This window comes from Cavia porcellus, unplaced genomic scaffold (assembly GCF_034190915.1).
Source record: "Cavia porcellus strain 051 isolate PalLab524CR breed Dunkin Hartley unplaced genomic scaffold, mCavPor4.1 scaffold_2, whole genome shotgun sequence".
NCBI lineage: Eukaryota > Metazoa > Chordata > Mammalia > Rodentia > Caviidae > Cavia > Cavia porcellus.
The window spans coordinates 8,709,253-8,732,527 of NW_026947485.1; the positions used below are offsets into that span (position 1 = coordinate 8,709,253).

The window sequence follows — 23,275 nt, forward strand, 5'->3', positions numbered from 1 at the left end:
GACGCACCTTGCTGCATGTGTGTGTGGTGCACTGGGTGAGACAAGGTTCAGAATGCAAACTGCTTTCGTCCTTTCCACTAACGCCCTGAATGTGGTGGCAGGCAGCTTTTCTAGATTAAGGTTTAGCTAAGTTTCTCCAATAACCAGTGGTGCTATTTGCATTTTTGCCTCCAGGCTCCTGTGTGGAAAGTTTCCATGAAAACCAGTACCTTGAATTGGTTCCAGCGGGGAAGAGATTCACAGCTTTAATTAGTAACTGCAGATCGTCTTCTGGCCAATTTCTACTGCTACTTCCGCCTCCTCCAGTGGACTTCTCTGCATTCTTAGATGCTTGTCGCATGCGGGCTTCGGCCTCCTCTTTCTCTTTCCGAATTTGCTCATTTATTTCTTCTATCTACACAAATATCACAAGCAAGTCAGGACTCGGCCTCCTGCGACTCTGTTCTGTGCCCAGGCCCTGTGACCCCGCCTCTCTGTGCTGCCCCACTCCGACCCTGTGCTCCTCCCAGGCCACCCCATGGCCAGCAGGCCCGCTGGTGGGAGCAGGAGCCACACCTCGCACGGCCTGCCTGGCCCTCGGGTTTCTGCAGCCGCAGGGACAGGGCCACTGGCTTCACACGCAAGGCCCTTGCGAACCCCACTTTATACTCATGTGCACTCTCGCAGATAAGCTAGTTTGTTCTCTACAAGGCGGCGAAGGTGCAGGAGGGAGGCCGCTGCTTAACCTTGAAGTTCTCCCTGGCCTTGTCCCTGTTGGTCTACTTTCAAATACACTGGGAGGAAACCGTTACTTGAACCACAATGCTTGTGTCAGCCAGTGTCCTGGAGTCAGTTTGGGTTGATTTCTCTTCTTCGATCCCTTAGAGCCAGCCATCAAGTCCCTGTAATTCTAACTTGGAGTTTCAGCTAGGTGTGGTGGTACACACCGGTAACCCGAGCACTTAGGAGGCTGAGGCAGGAGGACTGCCGTGGATTCCAGGCCAGCCTGAACTACAGTGAGACCTGTCTCCAAAGTTCTTCCTGATTCTAAACTTTCGCCGGCCAGATCCTTTTTGGTGGGCTTACTGTAAGTAGTTACTCTGTCCCAATCTGATGCTTGCTACGCAGCTCACCAGGGCCTGACAACTCGCAGTGTTGAACCTTCTGGGATGCAAAGTAACGAGACCTGGCCACAATGGTACTAAAAACCTGCCTCACGGGGACCTGCTCATCTAACCCACCTCCCTTCCCACTCCTCCTCTCCATAGCGCTCTGCCCCTGCTGCTCTCACCGTTCGTGCCGTCTCCTACCTGAGTCACAGCGTCTTGCCGAGGCCAGTTCCGCCTTGGCACCGAGCTTTCCCAGGCCTCTGGGTGAGGACTGGCCCCGCTCCCTCCGCACCCGCTGCAGCTGCTCACCCTGCGGCCCTCAGCCTTCCTTTCCAGCCTAAAACTTTCCCTCAACTCCTCTGTGGCAGCGACAGCGTTAGGCGTTTCTCCAGGGCACCCAGGCAGTGCCAGGTGTTTTAATTACTAACAGCACTGAACTCAACTTCCAGGCCTGATTCCCTCACCTATGAAATAAAAGGTTTAGACCAAAGATCTCTCTGGTTCTGAATGTTACCTTATAAAAGTACTCAGGGAATAATCAGAACAACTATTTTGGAAAACTTATGATTATTATGCCAGATACCACAGGTCAAACTCTATACATGGTAAAACAAAACACCACCACACTAAATCCATTTTTTAAAAAAACATTTAATACAAACAGCACATACACAAAAAGACATCAGAGACTCTTAGCCCTGAGAAACATGTATTAGGTGCAGAAACAATTTAGGTCTTAAGTGTCCCCACAAATCTCCCGTGCTGAGGCAAGGCTTTTTTTTCTTTGGTACCAGGAATGGAACCCCTGACCTTATGCTTGCCAGGCGGGCACTGTGCCGCTGTGCTATATCCCTGGTGGTTGAGCATGTAGGGCTAGGAGGTACAGCCTGTCGGACGTGGCCTGGAAGGCCGTGCTACTGTCCCCAGCTGCCCGCTTCCCTCTGCTCCCTGGCTGCAGAGGGTTAGGCACCCTTTCCTCACCACCTGGCACCAACTGTGCACTGTAACTTGTAACAGGGAGCCCAAATAAACCCTCCTCATCTAAGTGTCAGTGTCAGGTGTCAGGTGCTCTGTCCCAGCGAGGAGGAAAGTGACTAAGACAGGGCGAGGTGAAATGACAATGCCGTTTCTCCCGTTACCTGTTTCTCCAGTGCGGCCTTTCCTCCTTCTTTCGTGGATGACGTGAGAATTTCGTTCAAGCACTGTAACCTAGAGACAGACGGGGACAAGGGCTGGCTGTGGCTCCAGCGGGGGCCAGCAGAGCAGGTGTGAAGCCCTAGGCCTGGCCTGAGTGTCCCGCCCGCGGGGAAAGCTGCACTGCACCCCAAGGCGGAGGGGCCGGCGTGGCAGCTCCCCAACACACACCTTGCTAGTTCCAGCCGATCGCAGAGCTTCTCCACTTCTTCCATCATCTTCAGCCGTTCTGCCTCATTGTCTGAGAAGTGATTCCAGGTCTAGAAGCACAAAGGCAAACGTTCCCACCTCACACCTACTGACGTCAGCGATGTCTGCGATCATTTCCGCCCCGCGGCACTCAACTCTGAGGCAGGCGCAGCTGGCCGTGGCCTGCACCGTCTGCAGGGTTTCCCCAGCAGCCGCAAGGCAGCGGGGGGCGCGAGCACAGCAGTCCCACCCTGCTGCCGTCTCCTGGGCCGCAAGGGTGCACTGACCCATCATTCCAATCATGAGGCACTCGGGTGTTTTGTTTTGTTTTGTTTCCAGACAGTCTCACTACAGAGTTCAGGCTGGCTTTGAACTCAGTACCTACCTCGGGCTGGCCTCAAACTCACAACAGTCCTCCTGCCTCAGCCTTCTGAGTGCTAAGATTACACCCAGTTTCACTGGATTTTGGGCAAAGATTGTGCCATTTTTTATTGTATTCACATTGACCACTAGTGCTTGTATACAATATCACGTATTTGATTAGTGAATTAATTCATGTTGCATAGGTGCAAAAAAAAAAAAAGCCAAAACCCAAAACCCCAGAGTTCCCAAAGGCTGGAACTGACCTCCATGTACATACCAGTCCTAAGAACTAGTCAAGCTTGCCAGCTCTGCCAGGCCCACAGTGGACACAGGCTGCTGGGCCCCACCTGGGAGTGCACCTCCATGCTTCTGCCTAGGCATCTCTCTGCTATACAGATGGTGAGGGGAGAGGCGGCCAGGCTCCGAGGCCCCCAGGAGAGGACCTCACAGCCAGGGAGCTGTTTGAGCCCATGCTCTCTGCCCCTTTTGACACCCTGCATCCTCTGGAAAACCATTTTGCACCCAGGTGAAATCTAAGCTAGCAGTTTCTTCCCATTTAGATATTTCTTGCTTATATCAAAATGCCTGAAGAGACAGAGTTCTTTCCTCCTTTAGTGGGCATTAATAAATTCAAGGCCTTCACACTGAGCTACCTTCCCAGGTCTTTTTTTCCCCAAGACAGGGACTCACCAAATTGCCTACACTGGCCTTAAAGTTGCAACCCTTCTGCCTCAGCCTCCCAAACAGCTGGGATTACAAGTGTGTGCCAGCATACCCAGCTCAAGCACTTTTTAAAAATTTATTTTTTGTTCAGCCTCTTTCAAAGCACGCTGTGGGGCTGGTTTATTTCATGTGCGTTACTGAAACTTTAGGGTAGTATATGTTAGATTAAACATATTCATGTCTAAAACCTTCTGGACAGTCATGTGAAAAGTGTGTTTTTAGAAGCATATTAACCATTTACATACTCTCTGAATTTAACTATAGTGGTATAGGAACCAATATTCTCAGCGGCAATCTTTACCATAGGTTGAAATTATGCAAGTTTATTCATTCATTCTTTTAATAAGGACTACTATTGCCCTCCGACCTTACCAGTTTAAAACTTAAGACGAATGCTTGGACAAAATTACATTTAAAACTTTCTAGTTTTTTGGTCAAGTTTTTTACTCAAAGTCTGTATTTGAGTGAAAATTCCCCATTCTCACCTAAATGATGTATCTCTTTGTTCAGATTAAAGTGAAAATTTAACTAGTAACTCTTCCTCACATAAAAATGTGTTTACACCATGGGAAGCAACCAGTTCAGCACATTCTCAGAAACATCATCTGGGTTTTCCAACAGATGCCAACAAAGATGGGAAAATAGGGATGAGAGAAGGCTTGTTACAAAATCAGAGGATCATAAAAAAAAGAAAAAATCAAAGCCACACCCTAAACCTTTGTATTAACCTTTCTTGGGCCCTAACTTGTTATTGAAAGACTGTTGATATAAATCAGACAGGCCTAAATATGGAGCAGGTATCAGAGTAATTAACTTTTTGCTTTGACTGACACGACTGATATTTTAAAAAGTGATCAGGGTGGCACGTTGAGTATGTACATGCAAAATGGAAAAAAGTTTTAAGATAAATGTACATTTCAATATAAAACACATCTACCTGTTCAATCATCTTTGCAAGGTATAAAAGCAGACACTTTTCCTATTCATCATAACCCAGTTTGCTTTGCGCTTAGCATTTGCTCTGTGAGCCCACGTACCTTGCATGAGTTCCGCAGCTTCTGCCTTTCCTTTTTAATGGCTTTTTTCTGGATATCTTTTTCCTTCTTTGCCAATAACGCTTGCTGTCTAACTTCTTCTTCTTCTTTCTCTTTAGCCAATCGAGCAGCTTCTAATTCAGCTTGTCTTTGCTTTAGAAATGGAAAACAAAATCATTTAAATAAGAAAACTAGAATTTCTAAATGTTCTACAATCTTATTTTAAAAAAATAAATCTTTTAATAAGTCAGGAAGAAAGGTGACAGATCGACTTATTGAAGATTGAAGAATGAACTAGAAAAGGCAGCTGATAAAGTTCTGCAGACATTTGAAGTATCAGAAAACACAAAATAATCATAGAAATGAGCACAGAATTAAAGGAATTGATGTCTTCTTGTCTGCTCAATAATTTGCTGGTAAGGAGCATCTGACAACTGCATGAATTGGTCAAGACTCATTCACAGTAGCAATGAATTCTCTGCTTCCAGGTTATAGGTTATAAAAATGACCTAAAGGTTAGAGCACGTGAAATCCGACTGCATCAAACATTGTATATTACTTTCTCTTTAGCTTCTTGCTCCTTCCGTTTTGCTTCTGCTTTTGCTTTCTTTTCTGCTTCTTTCTTGGCCTTTTCTTCTTCCTTAAATTTTTTTATCCTTGGATCACAGCTATAAGCATTGTCTGACAAAAAAATACATTAATCTTTTAAATTTCTAACATTTAAAAAATGTAAAAATTTAGTGCAAAAGAATCACTGTATAAGCATTAACTACACTTACCCACCAACGTTCTTATTCTGTTCATTTCTTCCTTTTTCCTTTGTGCTCTTGTTGCTCTGTTCTGCTTTTCAATCCATTTCCTCTCATCACGGCTAATCGAGAACAGCGGAAACAGATCAATACTTACAAATGATGGTAAGACTAGAAAATGTGGTTATTTTATAAATTACATGCAGATAATGTCAGAGAAGTGAAAATGCTATATCAAAATATTAAAGGGTGCTTCTTCTCTTTTTTGGTCTTTCTGAGATAGGGTCTCCTTATGCTGTTCAGCTGGCCTTGAGCTTACTGTGCTGGTCTTGAATTCCCAACAATGCTCCTGCCTCATCCTCCTAAGTGCTGGGATTACAGGTGTGAGCCACCACACCTGGCTTAAAGAGTGCATGTGTTTTTTGGATATTCATGTCGTAAGAATCTCTATACACAATCAGGGAAAACTAAAATACAACCTCGGCTATGCAACCAGGAGAAGAGTCTGCTGAACCGAGCTACTATGCTTAAGCAAGGCAAGCAACTAATGACTTGGTTTCAGTAGTTTAACTTGTGAGAAGGGATTTCAGAACACTGTACCAAATACCTAAGAGGAGGAAATACAAAAAAAAAAAAAAATATATATATATATATATATATATACACACATACATGTGTGGCATGTTTCTTTACTATCACAAATACCAAAGAAGCAAATTAATGTATTCTTTTATTAATGATCTGCATACATACCATTCTGCTTTTTCCTTTTCTTCTTCATCTAAATAAGAAAATTCTCTCCAAGAATCAAAATTATACCTAATAGAGACAAAATCAAAACAGAACAAATGAAAACAATTCCTTTTAAAATGCAGGTAGACGGGGCTGGAGATTTAGCTCAGCGGCATAAGCGCCTGCCTTGCAAGCAGGCAGTCGTGAGTTCGATCCCCGGTAGCGATAAAAATGAAAAAGACAAAATAAATCAATAAATAAAAAATAAAATGCAGGTAGACACATAAAAGTCTCAACAACAGTAAGGACATATAGATGACTGTCTGCAGGGACCTCTTCCTCCCCTTGGGCTCCAGCTGTGCTCAGCTCCCCAGGGCGCCTTCTTTTAAAGAAGACACATCTGTTATAAAACTGAAACACCTCCATCTCCCCTCCTGTAGCACTTGTTCTCGGCCTTCTCTCTTGCCTACAACTTGCTGAAGTGAACTCCACCTGTACTTCACCGCTCTGTCAAGCTGCAAGGCCAGTCTAGTAACGGCTGCTTTGCTCTGTTTCACATTGTCAGCAAGTAAAAGCAGCTGCAACCCATGGACCTTGCATTTTTCCTACAGTAACTTTATGCTTCCATACTTACTACGTATCTAATGAGAAAATACAGTACACATAAAATATGCTAAGTATTTTGATTGAAGATTCCCTACAAAAGGCAATCAAGTACTTTTAGTAGGAAGACACTTAAATGAAAATACATTAATTTTCACTTAATTTAAATGATTGCCCAATTTTATTCTAAAAACAGCTATAATGTGCTTGGTATCTAATCTCATTAGTAGTAAACAGACTCAAACAACAGCCATAAAAGCCTTAATAACACTTCCAAGATACCCGGTACTATTTGAAAACTTTTATTTGCTTCTGAACAGAGTACTTGTATTCACTGAAGGTTCTTCAATTTACCCATTCTTCAATTGATTTAGGAACGAAATATTTGCTGTTTACCCTTTTAAAAAATAACAGCATCACAAAATATTCACTTACCAAAAAGAATAAAATGCATCTACATCTTCAAATGATGAATTCATATCACCAAGTTTAGGGACATTTTTTTTATTTGACCATCTGAAATATTAAACAGGAAAATCTGACTGCAAATTTCACACAGAAGTCTTTACCAAACCCCTCCAAGCTGGTTCCTGAGCCGCTGGGTGTGGGGGCACGGGGCTGGGGGCTAGGGAGGACACTGCAGCGCTCTTTGACCCCCGGTTTCCTTTAGTTCCCTGCAATACGAGGACGCAGCTAGCCTCCTCCTGGCCTCAGCGGGCCTCTTCTGCTCAAAGGTGTCCTATTCACAGATGTCTCACCCCGCCTCCCAGCTGCCCACATGGAGCCTCCCTCTGCACCTCTGGAGAGGATCCCAGAGCTGCTCCCGACCTATGTATGCTTCCCGCCCTGTGAAATCAAGCCCTCACACACCACACACTGTGTCTCTGTAACATCTTCTGCACTGTCATAAACAAAGGTGAGGGGAAAATACTGGGCTGCACCAAAATGCTAATCGAAGTGGCCCACACAGCTGCACGGAGTCACCCGGAAGCATTACAAACCCCATGGGATTCAGACTAGCAAGCTAGAGTCCCCAGGGAGCTTGTGTCTCCAGCTCCTCAGGAGAACCCAATGTGCCACTGAGACACTGGCAGAGGCAACAGCCGGCAGATGGAACCAGAAAGGAGAATGGCATAGCCATGCTGCATATGCTATTTTAAAATACATTTGAAAACAGAAGTTACATATGCTCTAATCTTAAATAGGAATTCTCTTTTGTTAGAGAAGTCTTATAATATAGGATGTTCAAAACAAAATCAAAAGCTTTTCTCAGCCAGAATGCGCCAAGCCGTACCTACTGAGAAGAAGAGCACAGGAAAGGGGCTGGACTGTCACCGGGGATTGTCATCTCACTGCCTGCCTCCCAAAGGGAACTTAGAAGAAAAACACTCTATAAGGGGTGAGGCATGTCACTAAGGCAGAACTTCTGTTTAGGGAGTGAAGCTGGACCCTGAGCGCACTAGAAGGGCTCAGTATCACAGAGCGGGAGCCCCGCAGGCACATTTCACACTCAAAACCACCGCTGTCTACAGGGCCGCAGGGGCACAGCAGCTGGGCGGCAGGACCAGGCGGTGGTTTCAGCTCACCTGGAATTCCTTTCAAACACTGGAGAAAACGTCTCAAAGAAACTGTCCTTTGCTTCACTTTTAGATGGAACTGAGTTATCAAAAGTAGGATCTACGCTGTTAAATGCTCGTCTTTTCACTGGATCAGATAACATTTCATAAGCTGTGAAGACAAAGAGTGAGTTTAACCTATTTTATCCTATGAGGGGTTAATTGTGTGAGTTTCTGATGTGGGAAATATTTTATTTAGATAACAACAGTTCTAGCACTACGGGATAACTAAACTTAACACCTTCTGGTAGTTAAGCGACAATAATTTTTAAATAATAATGACTCAAGAAAGTCCACAATGCTGGGGGAAAAAACATCTAAAAACACGGCAATCCCAAGGCCAAAAGGTAGAAGAGGCCCCCTGAGTACCACGTGAGGGTGGGCCAAGAAGAGGTCTGAAAAATGGTGTATGTATGTGTGTCTAGATATTCGGTAACTGTTTAAAAAGTAGCAGCGGCGCCAGGGATATAGCTCAGCAGCACAGAGCCTTACCTGGCAAGTGCGAGGTCATGAGTTCAATCCCCAGTACAGGGAGTGAGGGTGGGGGGATTAAAAAGTAGCATCAAAGTGCTGGATGTGGCTCAGAGCTAGACTGATTGCCTAGCAACTGTCAAGGTCCCAGTTCTGTTGCTTCCATTACCACCACAAAAGGGGGGATCAAAATCACATTTAAGAAACATTTATATATGGCAGTTACTTATATTAATTTGCTTAATGAGAGTATGACTAAATCTAATTTTTATGCAGTGCTAGAGTCTGCACTCAGGGACTAACATGGTAGGCAAGTGCTTTACTGCACAGCTGCATTTCCAGCCCCAATCAGCTTAACTTCAATTAGCAAAACATCTGAGGAACAGGTGAGCCCTGGAATACTGACTAACCAAAGAAAATTAACCTAAAATGAAAAATTTTTCATATACTTAATATACTAAAAGGGCAATGTTACAGTTTTTTAAATGGCAAAAAGATCACTGAATATAGCACTTCATGAATTAACCGAAAATGAGCTTCCAGTAAGTATCACCTAGGGCACTGGCGGCAAACCTATGGCACGTGTGTGACAGCGGGCTGTGTCCCTGAAAGATCTAGACGGTTCACCATCACGGTGCTAGGGCTTCTGTTAAAATGCAGATGCCAATCAGCAGGTCTGCAGCGGGACTTGGGTCTGTTTCTAACACACACAGGGGGTGCCATTTCAATGCTGGCTGGGGGAACCTCCTTTGCACAGTAAGACAGTGGGTATATTAGCACAAACAACCTACAGGACAGTCCAACAATGTCACAGCATATGTTTTCTGTTACATGAGAAACCTAAAATAATAAAATAAGGGGGAGATGACAGGAAACCAGGAGGCAGACTTTTGGAGAAGGGAAAGGGGTCTAAGGGGAGAAAGGAGACAGGGACAGGAGGGTAAAAGGACAAGCGTAATTGTGGAGATGTACCAGCCCCCCCCCCCCCGACAGTTAGCAACCACCTCATACTCAGGAAACCCAAATCCAGTGATGATACATACAAATCACTACCCGAAATTCCCGCCTGGAGAGGGCGTCTTACCTTTAGTTATGCAGGTGAAGTAATCGTTGTCTCCTTCTTTTATTGGTTCGCCAGCTGCTTTCCGTTTGTCTGGGTGATGCTTTAAAACCATTGCTTTATCTACAAAATGAGTCTGACTGGTCACTTTAGGCATCAAAACTAAAACTACCATGAGCTAAAAACATACTTTCTCTAAAATCACCATGCAAATTTAAAGTATTCTTCTTCCAAGGTAAAATATACGCTTATTAAAAATGTGAAAATTACAGAACAACTGAAATAATACTTTATTAGCCAAAGTGCCAGCACCAAAGACAACTCCCCATAGGCTTTAAAAAGGAGGTGTGCTGGCTGGGGGTACAGATGATCACCATACAACACTTGGCAGGCTTAGCCTGGCAGGCTTAGCTGCAGCGAATGCTGCCTATGCCTGCACCCTCAATGCATGCCCAAGAACACACATTAGAGGCTCTGGAAACAAGATGTACAAAAGTGCACAAAAATGGAGGAAGTCCAAACAGTTGTAAAAAGGCAGGTCGTTAAACGAGGAACAGCTGTACCTGTACGCTATTCTCTCCATAAATAGTATTCCTTTGAAAGTGAAGTTTTTCTGACATTTATGTGTAGTGCAATGATAGTCCATAAGCATTAACACATGCGTAGTCTAAAAAAGCTGGTGCAGGTCTGAAATAATCTGATAAATTTGCTCACTTGGTTAAAAAACACTGGCAGCTCTCCTGACATAAACTGCAGGGGGTAGCGTCTGAGCTCGAGGCCCAGCAGAGGCCTGCACTAGGGTTCCCCAGCGCCAGCGCCAGTTCTCGCTTAGCCCTGCTCAGCTCAGCCCAGCCCTGCATGCCCCTCTGACAGCCCTGACCCCTCATCCTTTCCGAATGGCCACTCTCTCACCTCTTGGACCTGACACCCACTCTGCAGTGGCGGGCAGACGTTCTCTTAAGAAACGCACAGCACCCCTTCACCTCTCCCTGAGACCTTGCTAATCAGGGGAATGAATGTTTACCACATTCCTGCTGGCCTGGACACTGACAGTATGTGCCTGCCTGTCCCATTGGGTGGCTTGTACCACACCCGTGCAAACGGTCTAATCACTTCTGTTGATCTTTTACTAATAAAATTAACTACGAATCTCTACATGGCCAAATCTAGGTAGCTGCTTATATCTGAATAATTACTGCTCAAATACAAATATTTTGCATGTAATAAGCATTTACAAGGGCTGTATCACAAATTCGCTGTTATAATTTTTTTACACCATTCTAAATGCTTTCCTTACGAAGTTGTAAAGTGGTGACATCTGGCCTGTTGTGTCATCACCTTCTTTTGCATTACTGTGATCAAAGACAAGATCAGGTTTTATGCTTCCTATGGGTTAAACCTCCAGTGGGACAGTCATGGGTCAAGTGGGCAGGACGATGGCATTCACAGCAGAGCCCTGTCGTGAACATGTTAAGGAATTCTAATTCTGTTCACAAGAATGCAAAGGCTGGGGCATTTAGAGACATTAAGGGGTAGTGTTTCACAAAGCATATGAAGACTTGGTTCCCAACATTTTCTTCCCCCAATTTTTAACTATCAAAATAACACTGAAAGTATCAGCTATTTCTTGGGCAGCAGAAAGAATGGTATCAACAGAAGCATAGCATGAAATCCCAAAATCCAAAGTAACACAGTAGGATTCCACTAAATATGTATTTGTAAAGAGAGAATTTTTTAGTAGCTTGTCATTATATTTTTTTGTTTTTGCTTGGCGTAGAAGGGACTGAGCCCAGGGCCTTGGCTCACAGCTACATATCCCCAGACTCTTTTTTAAATTTTGAGACAGGGTCTCACTAAGTTGCTAAGTTGCTCAGCCTGGACTTAAACTTGTGATCTTCCCTGCATCAGCCTCCCATAGTGCTGGCTCGACAGACTGTTCTTTATCTTGTCTCTCTCTCTCTCACACAGATTTCTTACCCCTAAGGAGAATGTCCATACATGGAGCTATTTTCTTCGGTTCTGAATTAAAGGAGACTGGTTTTACATTGCTATAACAATATATAACATATGCTATTAAATGTAAAGTTACTTCTACATACTATAATCCTGTGTACCTTTTCAAAAGAATACCACTTCCTATGCCATATATTTGATTATTTAAGTACTTACGAGCTGCTTTTATCTGTCTCTGCGTAGCTTTATATCTTATATGGCCAAGTCCAAGAACTGCGTAATGATCTTGGTTCTGATAAAGACACAGAACAGAGTCAGGTTGGAACTGGAGTAACACACCCTGCCCATTATGCTCTAGTACCCTGTAAAAGTGGCCTCCCAATTGACACTTCCTTGTTAGAAGCCAGTAATGGGTTCTAAACAAAAAGGGCTATGGTCACGGAAGTGTGAGAAAGGTGAAGAGCTGCACAGCTTTTCTGGTCTTGTTTTTTGAGACAGGGTCTTATTATGTAGTTCAGGTGGGCCTTCAACGTGCCAACGACACCGATTCTCTATACCCTTAATGATTTGCATGTATATAACCTAATAAAGGCTCTGAGAAATCCTACAATTGCCTCCCCACCATAAAAACCCCAAGTTAATAGAAACCTTTAAAATCCAACATATTCTGAACTTACTTAACGAAAGAACGACTTTGTCACATAGATCCTATTAATATCCCACACCTGTCCTTAAATCAAGGTATACTCAGTTACATTTCTGAGCCCAGAGGACCATCACATTAGCTCCAGGAGGCTGGGCCAGTGGACAACGGGGAAGCATGCAGAACAGAGGGCAGGCGGGGTGGAGGCTCTGGGACGCGGATGAAGAGGGATCCTTGGGTATGAAGCACCTGCTCTGGCCAAGCCCCCAGCAACTGAGAAGCTGCAGGACACCTGGAGCAAGGGATCCTGAAAGAACTCAGAATAAGGCCAGCTACTGCATGCAAGGGGAGAGGGGCTTGGAGGGCCGATGACACAGAGAAAAAAGCCCACGGGCTGACTGGCTCCCCATTAATGCAGGGTTGCACAGCACCGGGGGTTCCTTTACTGTGCCTGTTGGTCACACTGCACTGCTCCACTCCAAGCTGCTTCCCTCTCACAGCCCTTTCTCAGCTGCTGACAGCTCTGCCCCTGCACAACTAAGGCCTAAAGCTACCCACACCCATCTAACTCTATGCATCAAACTCGAGCAGCACCTTTCATCACTTAAAAACTTAAAAAAAAAAAAAAAAAAACTGTCCTGCTGGACAGCCAGAATCTTTCCCCCAGCTCCCCTCCTCAATCAAGAAAGACTTTCCTCCAGAGACAATTACTCCACCTTTCCTCTGCATCCTGAACCCGCCCCGAGCTGTCTCAGAGATCAGCACCTACCAGCTCCTCCGCAGTTTCCGCTGGGTTATTTTCATCAGGTGATGCATGCTGGTGTCTCCCATGCATCCGGGCCCACCCTTCCAGTCAGCGCCCACAGCTCTGCCATCACAGCTCAGCTTCCCAAGGAAGGCACCCACGCCCTCTCCTTGTCGCCTCCTGCACTTATTTCTCAGCCCACTCCAATCTGGTTCTGCTCTGTCCAGCCCACCTCAAGTGCAATCAGCTTCCACCCTCACTTGACTTCAGTCTCCAGTGGCAACCCAGCAGTCTCTGACCCCAGAACATGAATTTCCTTCCCTAAGTTTCTACGAACTCTTCCATCAGCTTCTACCTCCTGAGCCCACTCTCAGCTACCTTTAGGGGCTCCCTGACATCCCTCAGGCTCAGCTTTGGGGCTTCTCTCACACTATACTGAGGACCTAGGGCACCTTGCTCAACTGAGGCTGCACTGCTGCCCATACTGCAGACCTCTCCTCTGACCTCTCCTCTCCTCGGTCACCAACCCCAAGTAGACTGTGGCCCAGCTCACTCCCTGCTTAGCTCATGCCCTCCCACTCCTGACACGGTGCCACAAGCACCATCTCACTCATTCTCACTCTAGTCCTGTGAGCTAACAAGCTCCCTGCACCAGCAAGGGAAACAGATGCTTAGACGCCCAATAAGTTTCCCAAGCTCCTAGGGTACTGAGCGGTCAAACCTGGTGCTCTAATCGCACGGCACACCTGGGTAATGCCTGTCGGTCTATATTCTTTCACTATTCAATTGCTCACAGCCTCAACTATCACCACATGTCTTCTGTCAAACTACCTCTGGCTCTGATCTCATTATGAAGCCACAGATCAATTTCTAACCATCTTCTAGACAACTCTGCCAAAAGAGCTTCAACTTCTTGCAAAATTCCTTATCCTACCCAGGGTTGGTCACTGATAGTATAGTCTAACAGGTCACCCAGGCTCACCAAGGCCTGTCACCTCTACCAAAACAAACCAACAACTTCTTCCTCAAAACCCAGCCAAAAGTTTAGTTCAAGTCCTCATCCACAGACTTAGATAAGTGGCACTCGGTCATACTTATCTCACTGAACTGCCTTCATACATGGCTTGTTCATGGAAAACCCACCGGACTGTTGCTTGAGCAAAAGATTCAGACATTATGTACCTTCCAGTCTTTAGGATCAAGTGTTTTCAGCATGGGAAACTCTTCTAACTGCAATTCTTCATCTTCTGATTCCTCTGATAACTCTTTCTTATCCTCCAGCTCCTGGAAAGAGGCAGAAGCATTTCTGTTTCTCCTCTTAATAAAAGCTTCAAACCATCTTCCCACAGGTTCAACTGGACAGAGTGTAGAAGCTGTGATTGAAAGTGACAAGAGAGGTTTCAAAGCACTGCATGGAGCAGATCTGTTTCAAGACAATAATGTTTCTTAGGACATAAGCTCAATCACAATACCTCTAAATATAATTTTCAAGCATCAACTACAAAAATAGTCTTCTAGCTTAGATGAGTGTTAGCAAAAAAAAAAAAAAAAAAAAAAAACCAAAAACTCAGCGTTTCTTAGTATTTATAGTGTATTCCATCAATCTCTTCCAGTTAGCTGATAAAACATTCAGCAATTCCCACAATAAATCAATACTTCTGGGGATATGACAAGAATGTGAGGAACAGGAAGAAACTGCTTTACTTTTACACCAATGATGGTAATAAAGCATGTCACCCAGAGGCTAAAAAAACTCTTCTAAAAATAATTCAAAGAGGGGCTGGGGATTTAGCTCAGCAGCATAAGCACCTGCCTTGCAAGCAGGCAGTCGTGAGTTCGATCCCTGGTACCGATAATAAGGAAAAAGACAAAAAAAAAAAAAAAATTAAAAAGTATCTTAATTATTAAAATCTTGAAGTAGTTCCTAATAATTTTAAGATTCATGAGCAATGATTTTCTTTCTGAAAGACAATTTTTTCCAAGCAGCTAACACAGGGGTCTAATAATGTAGTTACACTGTACAGGAACAAGTTTTGGGTTTAGGTTTTAGTCTGGGTTTGACAATGTACTGTATCTTGAAGGGATTCAGAGATGGCCTCAACTGTAAAAAGGAACAAAACTTCTCTCACACAGTTCCTAAAAACACTGAATAAAACCATAAAGCACTTTGAACATTACAAACTGAAAGGCATTATGTGTTACCAGGAAGTCAGAGTAAATCATATTAACAATTCAAAAATGGCAATTTGGATCAGAGAAAAAAAAAAACCTAAATGAACTTTAAATTTCACACACACAGAGATTTTAATTTTTTTTAAACCAGGGATCAAACTCATGACTTTGCAGTTTCCAGACAGACACTTATGCTATATTCCTGGCTCTTAAATTTCATATTCTATTTAAAAACAAAGGTTTTTTTGGTCCAGTAATGAATAATAAAGATACAAGTTTTTCCTCGTTCCTAATGGCCATCATTTTCTAAAAACTGACTTAAACTTTGCGTTGTAATTGGTTTGGGAGGTTAAGAATGCTCCACTTCGGAAAACATGCAAACACCTTGTCTGAAAGATACCACCTGTGCAATGGGGGTGTGGCTTTAGAAACACTGCCTCCTAGCCTTTCCCTTTAACAGTAAGAGCAGACTCGCAAAGGCAACACCGGCCTCGGGACAAAACCCAAATCCCATTGGACTGGCGCCTAAGGAGACAACGGTGCGGCAAGTGCTGAACTTCTCCGATTGGGACACTCACACGGCTGCGCCAGTGTGCAACTCTGAGACCCCGGGGCCCGAGAACAGGGTTCGCTGGCAATGACCGCCGGTAGGAGTGAGCGCACGCCCAGCTCCCCGCGACACTGAGTGGAGGACGGTGTCTGAGTCCTGACACTCGAGCGCAAAGCCACCGGCGAGGTGGCCGCGGAGACACGCGCGCGCCGCTTTGCACGGCCCCAGGGCTGGGCACGTGGGTGCCCGCGCCGGCAGGGTCCCCGGCGAGGGCGGGAGGTGTGTATGGGAATCTTTCTGTGCGAAGGAAGGGTTCGGTTCCCAGCCCGCTCCGTGAGTCAGCAGCCCCGAGGAAGGCGCCGAGCGTGGGGGCAGCCGTAAGACGCCCCCCGACCTCCTCCCATGCAAGCCAGGGCAGGGCTCCTGTAGAGCAGGAGGCGAATGGGGCGTCCTCCAGGGCCCCAGGGTCCCGAGCAGCTAGCGGGTCTCGGCCCGCCCGCAGGCGAGGGCGCAGGCTGAGGGTTCGGCGGGGCGCGACACGGGGGCCGGGGCGCCTACCCGAGGTCAGCGCGCGGTCGACGGCGGTGCCCTGGCCGTCCGCGGCGCTCGGCAGTAGCAGCATGTTGGCGCTCGGGCTCGGCCGGCGGGCGCGGAGGCTTACGTTCCCGGAGGAGGGCCGTCGGAGTCCGCGCCAGCTCTACCTTCGGGTCTGAGCCTCTAGCCTAGGACCTCCGGCGCCCAGGAACCGGCGCATGGAGAAGACTGGTAAGCACTTCCGGGATGGGTCTCTGGCGGTGCAGCTGCCAATCCCACCCCCACCGCCCGCGCCGACGTGTGAGGCCGCGGGGTTCCGTCCAGACTCGGATCCGGCTGGAGACAGGCGCAGACAGGAATGGTTCCTAGCGTCGTCAGTTTCCTTGGGAAGACTATTACTGTACAGTAGCTCTCTCTTGCAAATGCAGTTAAGTAGGAAAGAACTTTTCAAAGCAGCTCGAAATGTAAGCTCACGTGCGCGAAGATCTGGGTTAATCCTCAACACGGTGAATCAGCTCCTTTCATATTTTAAGTTCCTACTACATTATACATTAGTCTCAATCTAACCATTTGTTTTTTCAGCAGATGTATTTGTATACATAAAAAATGGAGAGTCGTATAGGAACTAGTATTGATGATGTATTCCTGTGGTGCATTTGGGTTTATCTTCACCGTAAAGGGAATAGGTAACAACTGTGTTACTGCCGTTTACCTGCAATATCTCTTGTAATGGTTATTTGGAGAAGAGAATGCACTTTAGTATTAGGTCCCGTTTCAATGCCACCAATACGTTTATACTACTCTAAGGGAAAAATTTTTCTCCCAAGATATTTCCAAGTACAGGACTCCAGGGTTCGGTTACTGTAAGATCAACTGTATTTCTACCATTAGCTTCCTTCTACGTAGGACTGAGATCAAAAACTAGCAAAAGAAAACCGGTGTGTGAAAGCTCACCCATTGAACAGATGGGTAAAATGAACAGATTAGGTAAAATGGACTTCAGGTGCCAGAATTCTGCGAGGAGCACTCACAATTAGCAAATAATTTTGTGGAAATTTCATTTTCACTGTTACATCCCTTGAATTCGTCTGTGTAGCTGCATGACCAAACTCTCACTAAAAAAATGGTATCCTAAAAATTGATTATCTCTTCCAAAACCTCGCCTGACCCCCGTGTTAATGCAGCCACTGTTAAAATATGCCCTAAAGTGCAAGCCTAACCTTAATTAGTTTGATTTGGTTTGGTTTGGTTTCTGAGAAAAGATTTTGCTCTATAACCGAGGCTGGCCTCAAACTCCTCATCCTCCTGCCTCAGCTTCCTTAATGCCAAGATCACAGATGTGCCCCACCACACTTGACTTCCACTGTCGTAATATTTTTTTCTCACACCTCCCACACAGGCTTCACCTTTAAGATTTTTTAAATCATAAAATACCCATAACATGAAATTTACCATTTTAAGTGCACAGCTCAGTAGTGTTAAGTGTATTTATAACTAATCTCTAGTACTCTTTTCATCTTGCAAAATATCCCTTGCTCCAGCCACAGGCAACCACTCTCTCCCTTACATCTATGAATTTGACTCCTACAGGTATCTCAGAGTGCAGTCAAACCTTATTCACAAGCACAATATTCTCAGTATTCATCCATATTGTAGTAAGTATCATCATTTTTTTGAAGGCTGAGTAATGGTTTGTTCTATCCATATGCCACATGTTTTATTTACCCCATTCATCTGTAAATAGACATTTGAGTTACTTCCACCTTTGATCTACTATGAATAATGATGCATCTATAAGCCTGGGGATACAAATTATCTCTGAGATCCTGTTTTCAGTGTCATAGGATGTATATGTGTATATATATGGAATTACTAGATCATATAGTAATTCTATTTTTATTTTACTTTTTTGAGGAGCCTCACTTTTCCACAGCCATCACATCATTTTACTTTCCTACTAATGGTGCACACATTTTACTTTTCCGTATTCACAACAGGTATTTTCTCTCTTTTTCTTTCTTTTTAAAGATAGTATTGGTATAAGGTAGTTTTGATTTGCAGTTTCCTGACAACGTTGAACATCTTTTATGTGTTAGGGGGTCATTTGTGTATCTCCCCCCACCAGTGTTTATTGACTGATATCTAAATGTTTTAGCACACATCTGCAACATATAATGATTGCATTCATTGCGGGGAGTTTGGACCTGAACATAACACTTAATTCTTTTTACCTCCTCTTTCCTCCCTGCCAGTTGTATATTTTCTCTGGAGAAATGTTTATCAAATTTTCTGCCCTTCTTTATTTCTTTGGGTTTTTTTCCCTTGCCCATTTAAAAAGTCATACTGTTTTGCTGTCAACTTGTAGTTCTGTGTGTATTCAGGATATCAGCTTCTTAGGAAAGATGTTTTACCGCCGCTCAACTTGTAACGCTACTCTCCGGGGCTTGTGCTAATACACCTGGCTTGCACAATCGCTGTTATTTACTACCTTCCGATTCCTGGGCGGTTAAAGAGAAACTAAAATTTAGAGATTTTCCAAGCGACCTAAGATTTCACAGCACATAAATAATTAAGGCAGGATTTAAACGCATCGACCGAGCCAGAGTTGCTCTGGGAATTTACTAATCAGAGTTGCGCGTTCTCCAGAAACCGGAGATGGTGAGGTCGGTGAGGTCAGAACGGAGCTGCCCTTCGGGCTGCAGGTGGAACCTTCGGACGTCGTCGAACTCAGAAGTCGGCGCGTTCTGCGGAGCTCTTCCGCCCCTCCGGCGCGAGGGGAAGCAACCAAGCCGGGTTCTACTTCCGGTGGGGAAGCAAAAAGGGAAGGCACCGTCGGAAGCGAGGAAGGTGCTGTGTAATCACCAGAGCGCCGAGCCGCTTGCATCTCCTAAAAATGCCAGATTACCTCGGCGCCGATCAGCGGAAAACCAAAGAGGATGAGAAGGATGACAAGCCCATCCGAGGTCAGTTGTCGTGGAGCCGGGGCGGGCCCGGCCGGGGTCCAGCGTTCCCACGGGCTCGGACTCCGTCCCTAGAGATTTTGTCCAGGATGGCCATCGTCCCAGGCTGCCCGCGCTCTGTCCTCATCCCGCTGCAGTCCTATGTTCCTCTCGTGCTTGTCGCAGCGGTTCCTTATTCGCCGCTGTGGGAAGCCAGGCACCCCATCCGCCTCAGCGCCCCGGAGCTCCCCTGCCTGGCGCCTCAGGTTACCTGAGCTTTGTCCGCGGCCCGCGCTCAGCGTGACAGCTCGGTGCCGTCACTCGAGCCAGGCCTCAGACAGAGCTCTCTTTAAAATTACACCTGTTTGTCCAGAAAGTGCATTCACACGGTTCAGAACTCAAGATTAGAAAAGGTCCTAGTCCAGCGTCTTCGCGTGTCCCTAGACATTGTCTATACATAGGCATGCAAGCGGGTCTGCAGGGGTGCATTTTTATATAGGCATATCATGTTAATTTACCGTGGAGATAATTCTGTATCCTGTATTTTGTCTTTCCATCTGCATGGTATACGATTTTATGGGTGCACAATACTATAACGATAGTATTTAGGCAATCATTGACGGACATTTAGATTTCTCCAATCTATTACCTTTGTAAAGCAACTGGTTCATACGACTTTTACCACATAGAGCATGGGGTAGATTCTAGAAGGACTGTAGTTTTGACTATGCCAAATTATTCTTAATAGAGACTGTACCTGTCCATGTTTTTTTGCTCACAGTGTGCATAGGTTTTACCCATCACTGTTGGACATGACTTCTTCCTAATCACACCTTCTGTTGCCTCATCTTAATACTGTTTTCTCCTTTTATTCCTTGTAAGCTATTTTTAAATGTTGTTAGAGTGTTTTAAAAATATTATCTCCCTTATCTTTTAATAACTTCAACCTCTCTTTGGCCCCCTTCACCACTTACACCCTTTTTGCAAGGAGTTTTCCTCTCTATCTTCAACCCACTCTTATTTCCCAGAAAAGTATTTTTTTCTTTTTCTTTTTCTTTTTTTTTTTGTCTTTTTAAATTTTTATCGGTACCGGGGATTGAACTCACCACCGCTTGCTTGCAAGGCAGGTGCTTATGCCGCTGAGCTAAATCCCCAGCCCCCAGAAAAGTATTTTAAAACACTGAAAACTTTAGGGCACTCAGTACTTATTGCAAAGCTTTAGTCACAGGAATTTAGTAGTGGATCAGTGCATAGTGATCTCGTTTGTCTAGTATGCTATTGTATAAAATATTAATAGATGTGTTTCTTGGGCACAGTTGTGATTGTATAGAAATTTTTGTACTTCGTCTGTGTCATACTTGATCTTTACGGAGACACTGTGAATTTTTCAGGTGATGAAACTGGCATTCAGAGAGGTTAACTGGTTCTCCCAGAGTTATCTGTCAGGGAAAATACATGCCCTCTTGGGTTTAACCCCCAGGTTGTTTCATCTTGTTATTTTGGCCCCCACTTTTATTTCATGGTGTCATTTTGAGTGTCTTCACTTACACTGATGATCTTTGATCACCTTAGTTGTATTGATTTCTGTTACTACTGCACCATAGTCACCTAAGGGAGGGATTACTATTAGTGTTTCTTACTAAAGGAGATGGCTTCACTTCTAAAGTAGTGAAGCTTGCTGTTTCTCCTACCATCACAGCTTTTTTTGTTCGTTTGTTTTGATTTGGTTTTTGAGACAGAGCTCACTATGTAGTTCAGGCTGTCCTTGAACTCATTGTGTCATCTAGGCTGGCCTTGAACTTGCAGGCGATCTTTCTGTTTCAGCCTCCTGGGATTACGCCACCATGCCAAGCTTCTGTCTCAGCTCTTTGCTCTGTGGTCTTCATTACTAACAAACCTTAACCTGATCAGTCTTTCAATCTGGTTCTCTTTTGTTTCCTGGTTCAAACTGTTGCATTTCTCCACAGCACCCTTAGTATTCCTGTCTTTGCTTGTTGCATTTTTGGCTCTCTCCACTTTAATTCTGAGAATGCCATTGTTTCTTGCCTGTTTCTAGCCATGGGCTGGCAGTGACATTCAAATAAACCACAAAAAAAAAAACTGGCTAAGCCACTTCTACTTCATTTTATCCTAAAAATAAGTCAATTTGGAAACTCTCAAACTACTACCCATTTTGTTTTCTTTCCTTTGCTGCTGAGTATGGGTAAAAGGACGGGCTTGGGCGTTAAGAAGACCAACGCTTGAGCCGTGGCTTTGCTTCTTACTAGCTGGATGATAATGGTCTGATCACTTGGATTTTTTTCTCATACGTAATGTAAAAATTATATTCACCTTACAGGTCTAATAGGATTAAGTAATCTTTTATATTAATCTCACATCACAGTGCCTCACATAGTGAATATTTCAGTCATGGCAGCTGTTTTTCCCACTGTGTCCACTGTGTCCAGGTCTTCACTGCTTACTTTGTGTTTAAACTCCCTCGCAATTTGGTTTGTGTGCCGGGAAATCTGTTGAAACTGAGACAGTGGTTTTTAAATTCGCACATCTTTAGTTTTTCCTCTGTCCTGATCTTTGTGTTTTTGACATTGATGTTTCTCTCCCTTCGTTCTCTTACTTGACACTTCCTGTTTATTCTTTAACTGTTTCTTCTCTTCATTATATCCTTACATGATTTCTGTAAAGTTTTGTTTCTGGTAATTTCATCTATTCTTATTTTAGAGAGTCAGTTTTCAAGTATGACCCCTAATCAATCTTCCTTACTTCACGGTGGCACCTGAACTCTAGAGCCTTCTAGATTGCTGTGTTGAGATGGCTGTTTTATGACAGAGTCCCCATGACTACCTCAGGTTCAATAATTTGTTAGGAGTCACAGATTTAGCATACGGTTGTCCTGCACAATCCAAAGACACAAGAGACATGGGATGAAGTCCAGGGGAAATCAGGCAGAAGTTTCTAAGGTTTGCCTTCTGCTGGCATTTCATAGGATGCTTCTGATTTTCCCGGTGCAAGTTTGACAGCATGTGTAAAATATTACCACCCAGCAGAATTTGTTAGAGTCCATTTTCATTAGCCTCTGCCTAACTCATTCCCAGATTGCAGTCTCAGAAGGAAGGTGGGTGTTCTGCGGAAACCCATTTTTGTCTGTACAGCGTAGGCGTGGGGAGCTGCTCTTTAGCAGTTTCGGAAATGGCAGGCGCTCTCCCGAATCCATGTTGAGGGGCCAGCCTTTCTAAGGGTAGCAGCCGTGTCTGCTCTGTTAATGTTCTACAGTTTAAGTTCCAGTGGCTACTGGGGAGCTCTCTTTCCCAGCGGTTTCTCTGTGACTTTTCTGCTTCTACGAAAAGGTGCCATCTTCCTCTGAGGTATCCAGGACAAAGCCCAGAGATCATGTTTGGTTTTTCTCCTAATCAGCATTTAGTCAGTCGCCAGGGGCTGTGCATTCCTCCTCTGAGGACTTTCTCCCCAACGTTGGCTTTCTCTTTTCGTTGTCACCGTCTTGCATGAGGTTCTTGTGACCTCTGCTTGGCCTCACTTGAGTCTTTTCTCCATATCTCAGCTAATTCTTCCTCCTGTCCAGTTCTGCCATGTGATAGGCATGCCGCGCCCCTTGTAACTGTGGCCAGACCCCGGCTGTGGGCCTGCTTTCCTGTTGCTCCCCAGCAAGGATACCAGTGGCATAGCTGCTGCTTGTGGTGCAGTTGCCACTGCTTAAGATGCTTTACTTTCTTCTGCTTGTATGTTGATAATACATATAGTATGTCTGTTTATGGCCATACACAGAAGAGAAAACAGAGTTCAGAAGTGTCTGTGACATGCCAAGGCTGCCCTTCTAACACATTCCATGTCCAGCTGGCGGTGAGGGTCTCAGGTGACACTGCATTGCCGTCATCTCTGGATGAGTGCTGAGATGAGTGTGT

The 23,275-nt window shown here is 44.9% G+C and overlaps 2 protein-coding genes across 4 annotated transcripts in view; one reads left to right on the plus strand and one right to left on the minus strand.

Moving 5' to 3' along the window:
* The window catches only part of Dnajc2 (DnaJ heat shock protein family (Hsp40) member C2), a 20,021-nt gene extending 3,342 nt beyond the window's left edge, over positions 1–16,679 (minus strand). The window contains exons 1-13 of one of the 2 annotated variants that reach the window (XM_063237741.1): positions 16,444–16,679; positions 14,346–14,536; positions 11,992–12,067; positions 9,847–9,945; positions 8,262–8,403; positions 7,111–7,191; positions 6,094–6,159; positions 5,371–5,462; positions 5,151–5,272; positions 4,595–4,744; positions 2,454–2,542; positions 2,228–2,297; positions 210–394 (exon numbers count right to left, since the gene is read on the minus strand). In XM_063237741.1, coding sequence (XP_063093811.1) covers positions 210–394; positions 2,228–2,297; positions 2,454–2,542; positions 4,595–4,744; positions 5,151–5,272; positions 5,371–5,462; positions 6,094–6,159; positions 7,111–7,191; positions 8,262–8,403; positions 9,847–9,945; positions 11,992–12,067; positions 14,346–14,536; positions 16,444–16,507 — 1,427 coding nt within the window. In that variant the 5' untranslated portion in view covers positions 16,508–16,679. The remainder of the gene's footprint in view (positions 1–209; positions 395–2,227; positions 2,298–2,453; positions 2,543–4,594; positions 4,745–5,150; positions 5,273–5,370; positions 5,463–6,093; positions 6,160–7,110; positions 7,192–8,261; positions 8,404–9,846; positions 9,946–11,991; positions 12,068–14,345; positions 14,537–16,443) is intronic. The other variant, XM_063237747.1, reaches the window with a different exon arrangement.
* Psmc2 (proteasome 26S subunit, ATPase 2) overlaps positions 15,843–23,275 on the plus strand; it is a 17,971-nt gene continuing 10,538 nt past the window's right edge. The window contains exon 1 of one of the 2 annotated variants that reach the window (XM_063237774.1): positions 15,843–15,982. In XM_063237774.1, the coding sequence (XP_063093844.1) occupies positions 15,973–15,982 (10 nt within the window). In that variant the 5' untranslated portion in view covers positions 15,843–15,972. Of the gene's footprint in view, positions 15,983–19,182; positions 19,383–23,275 lie in introns of those variants that run through there. The other variant, XM_005003635.4, reaches the window with a different exon arrangement.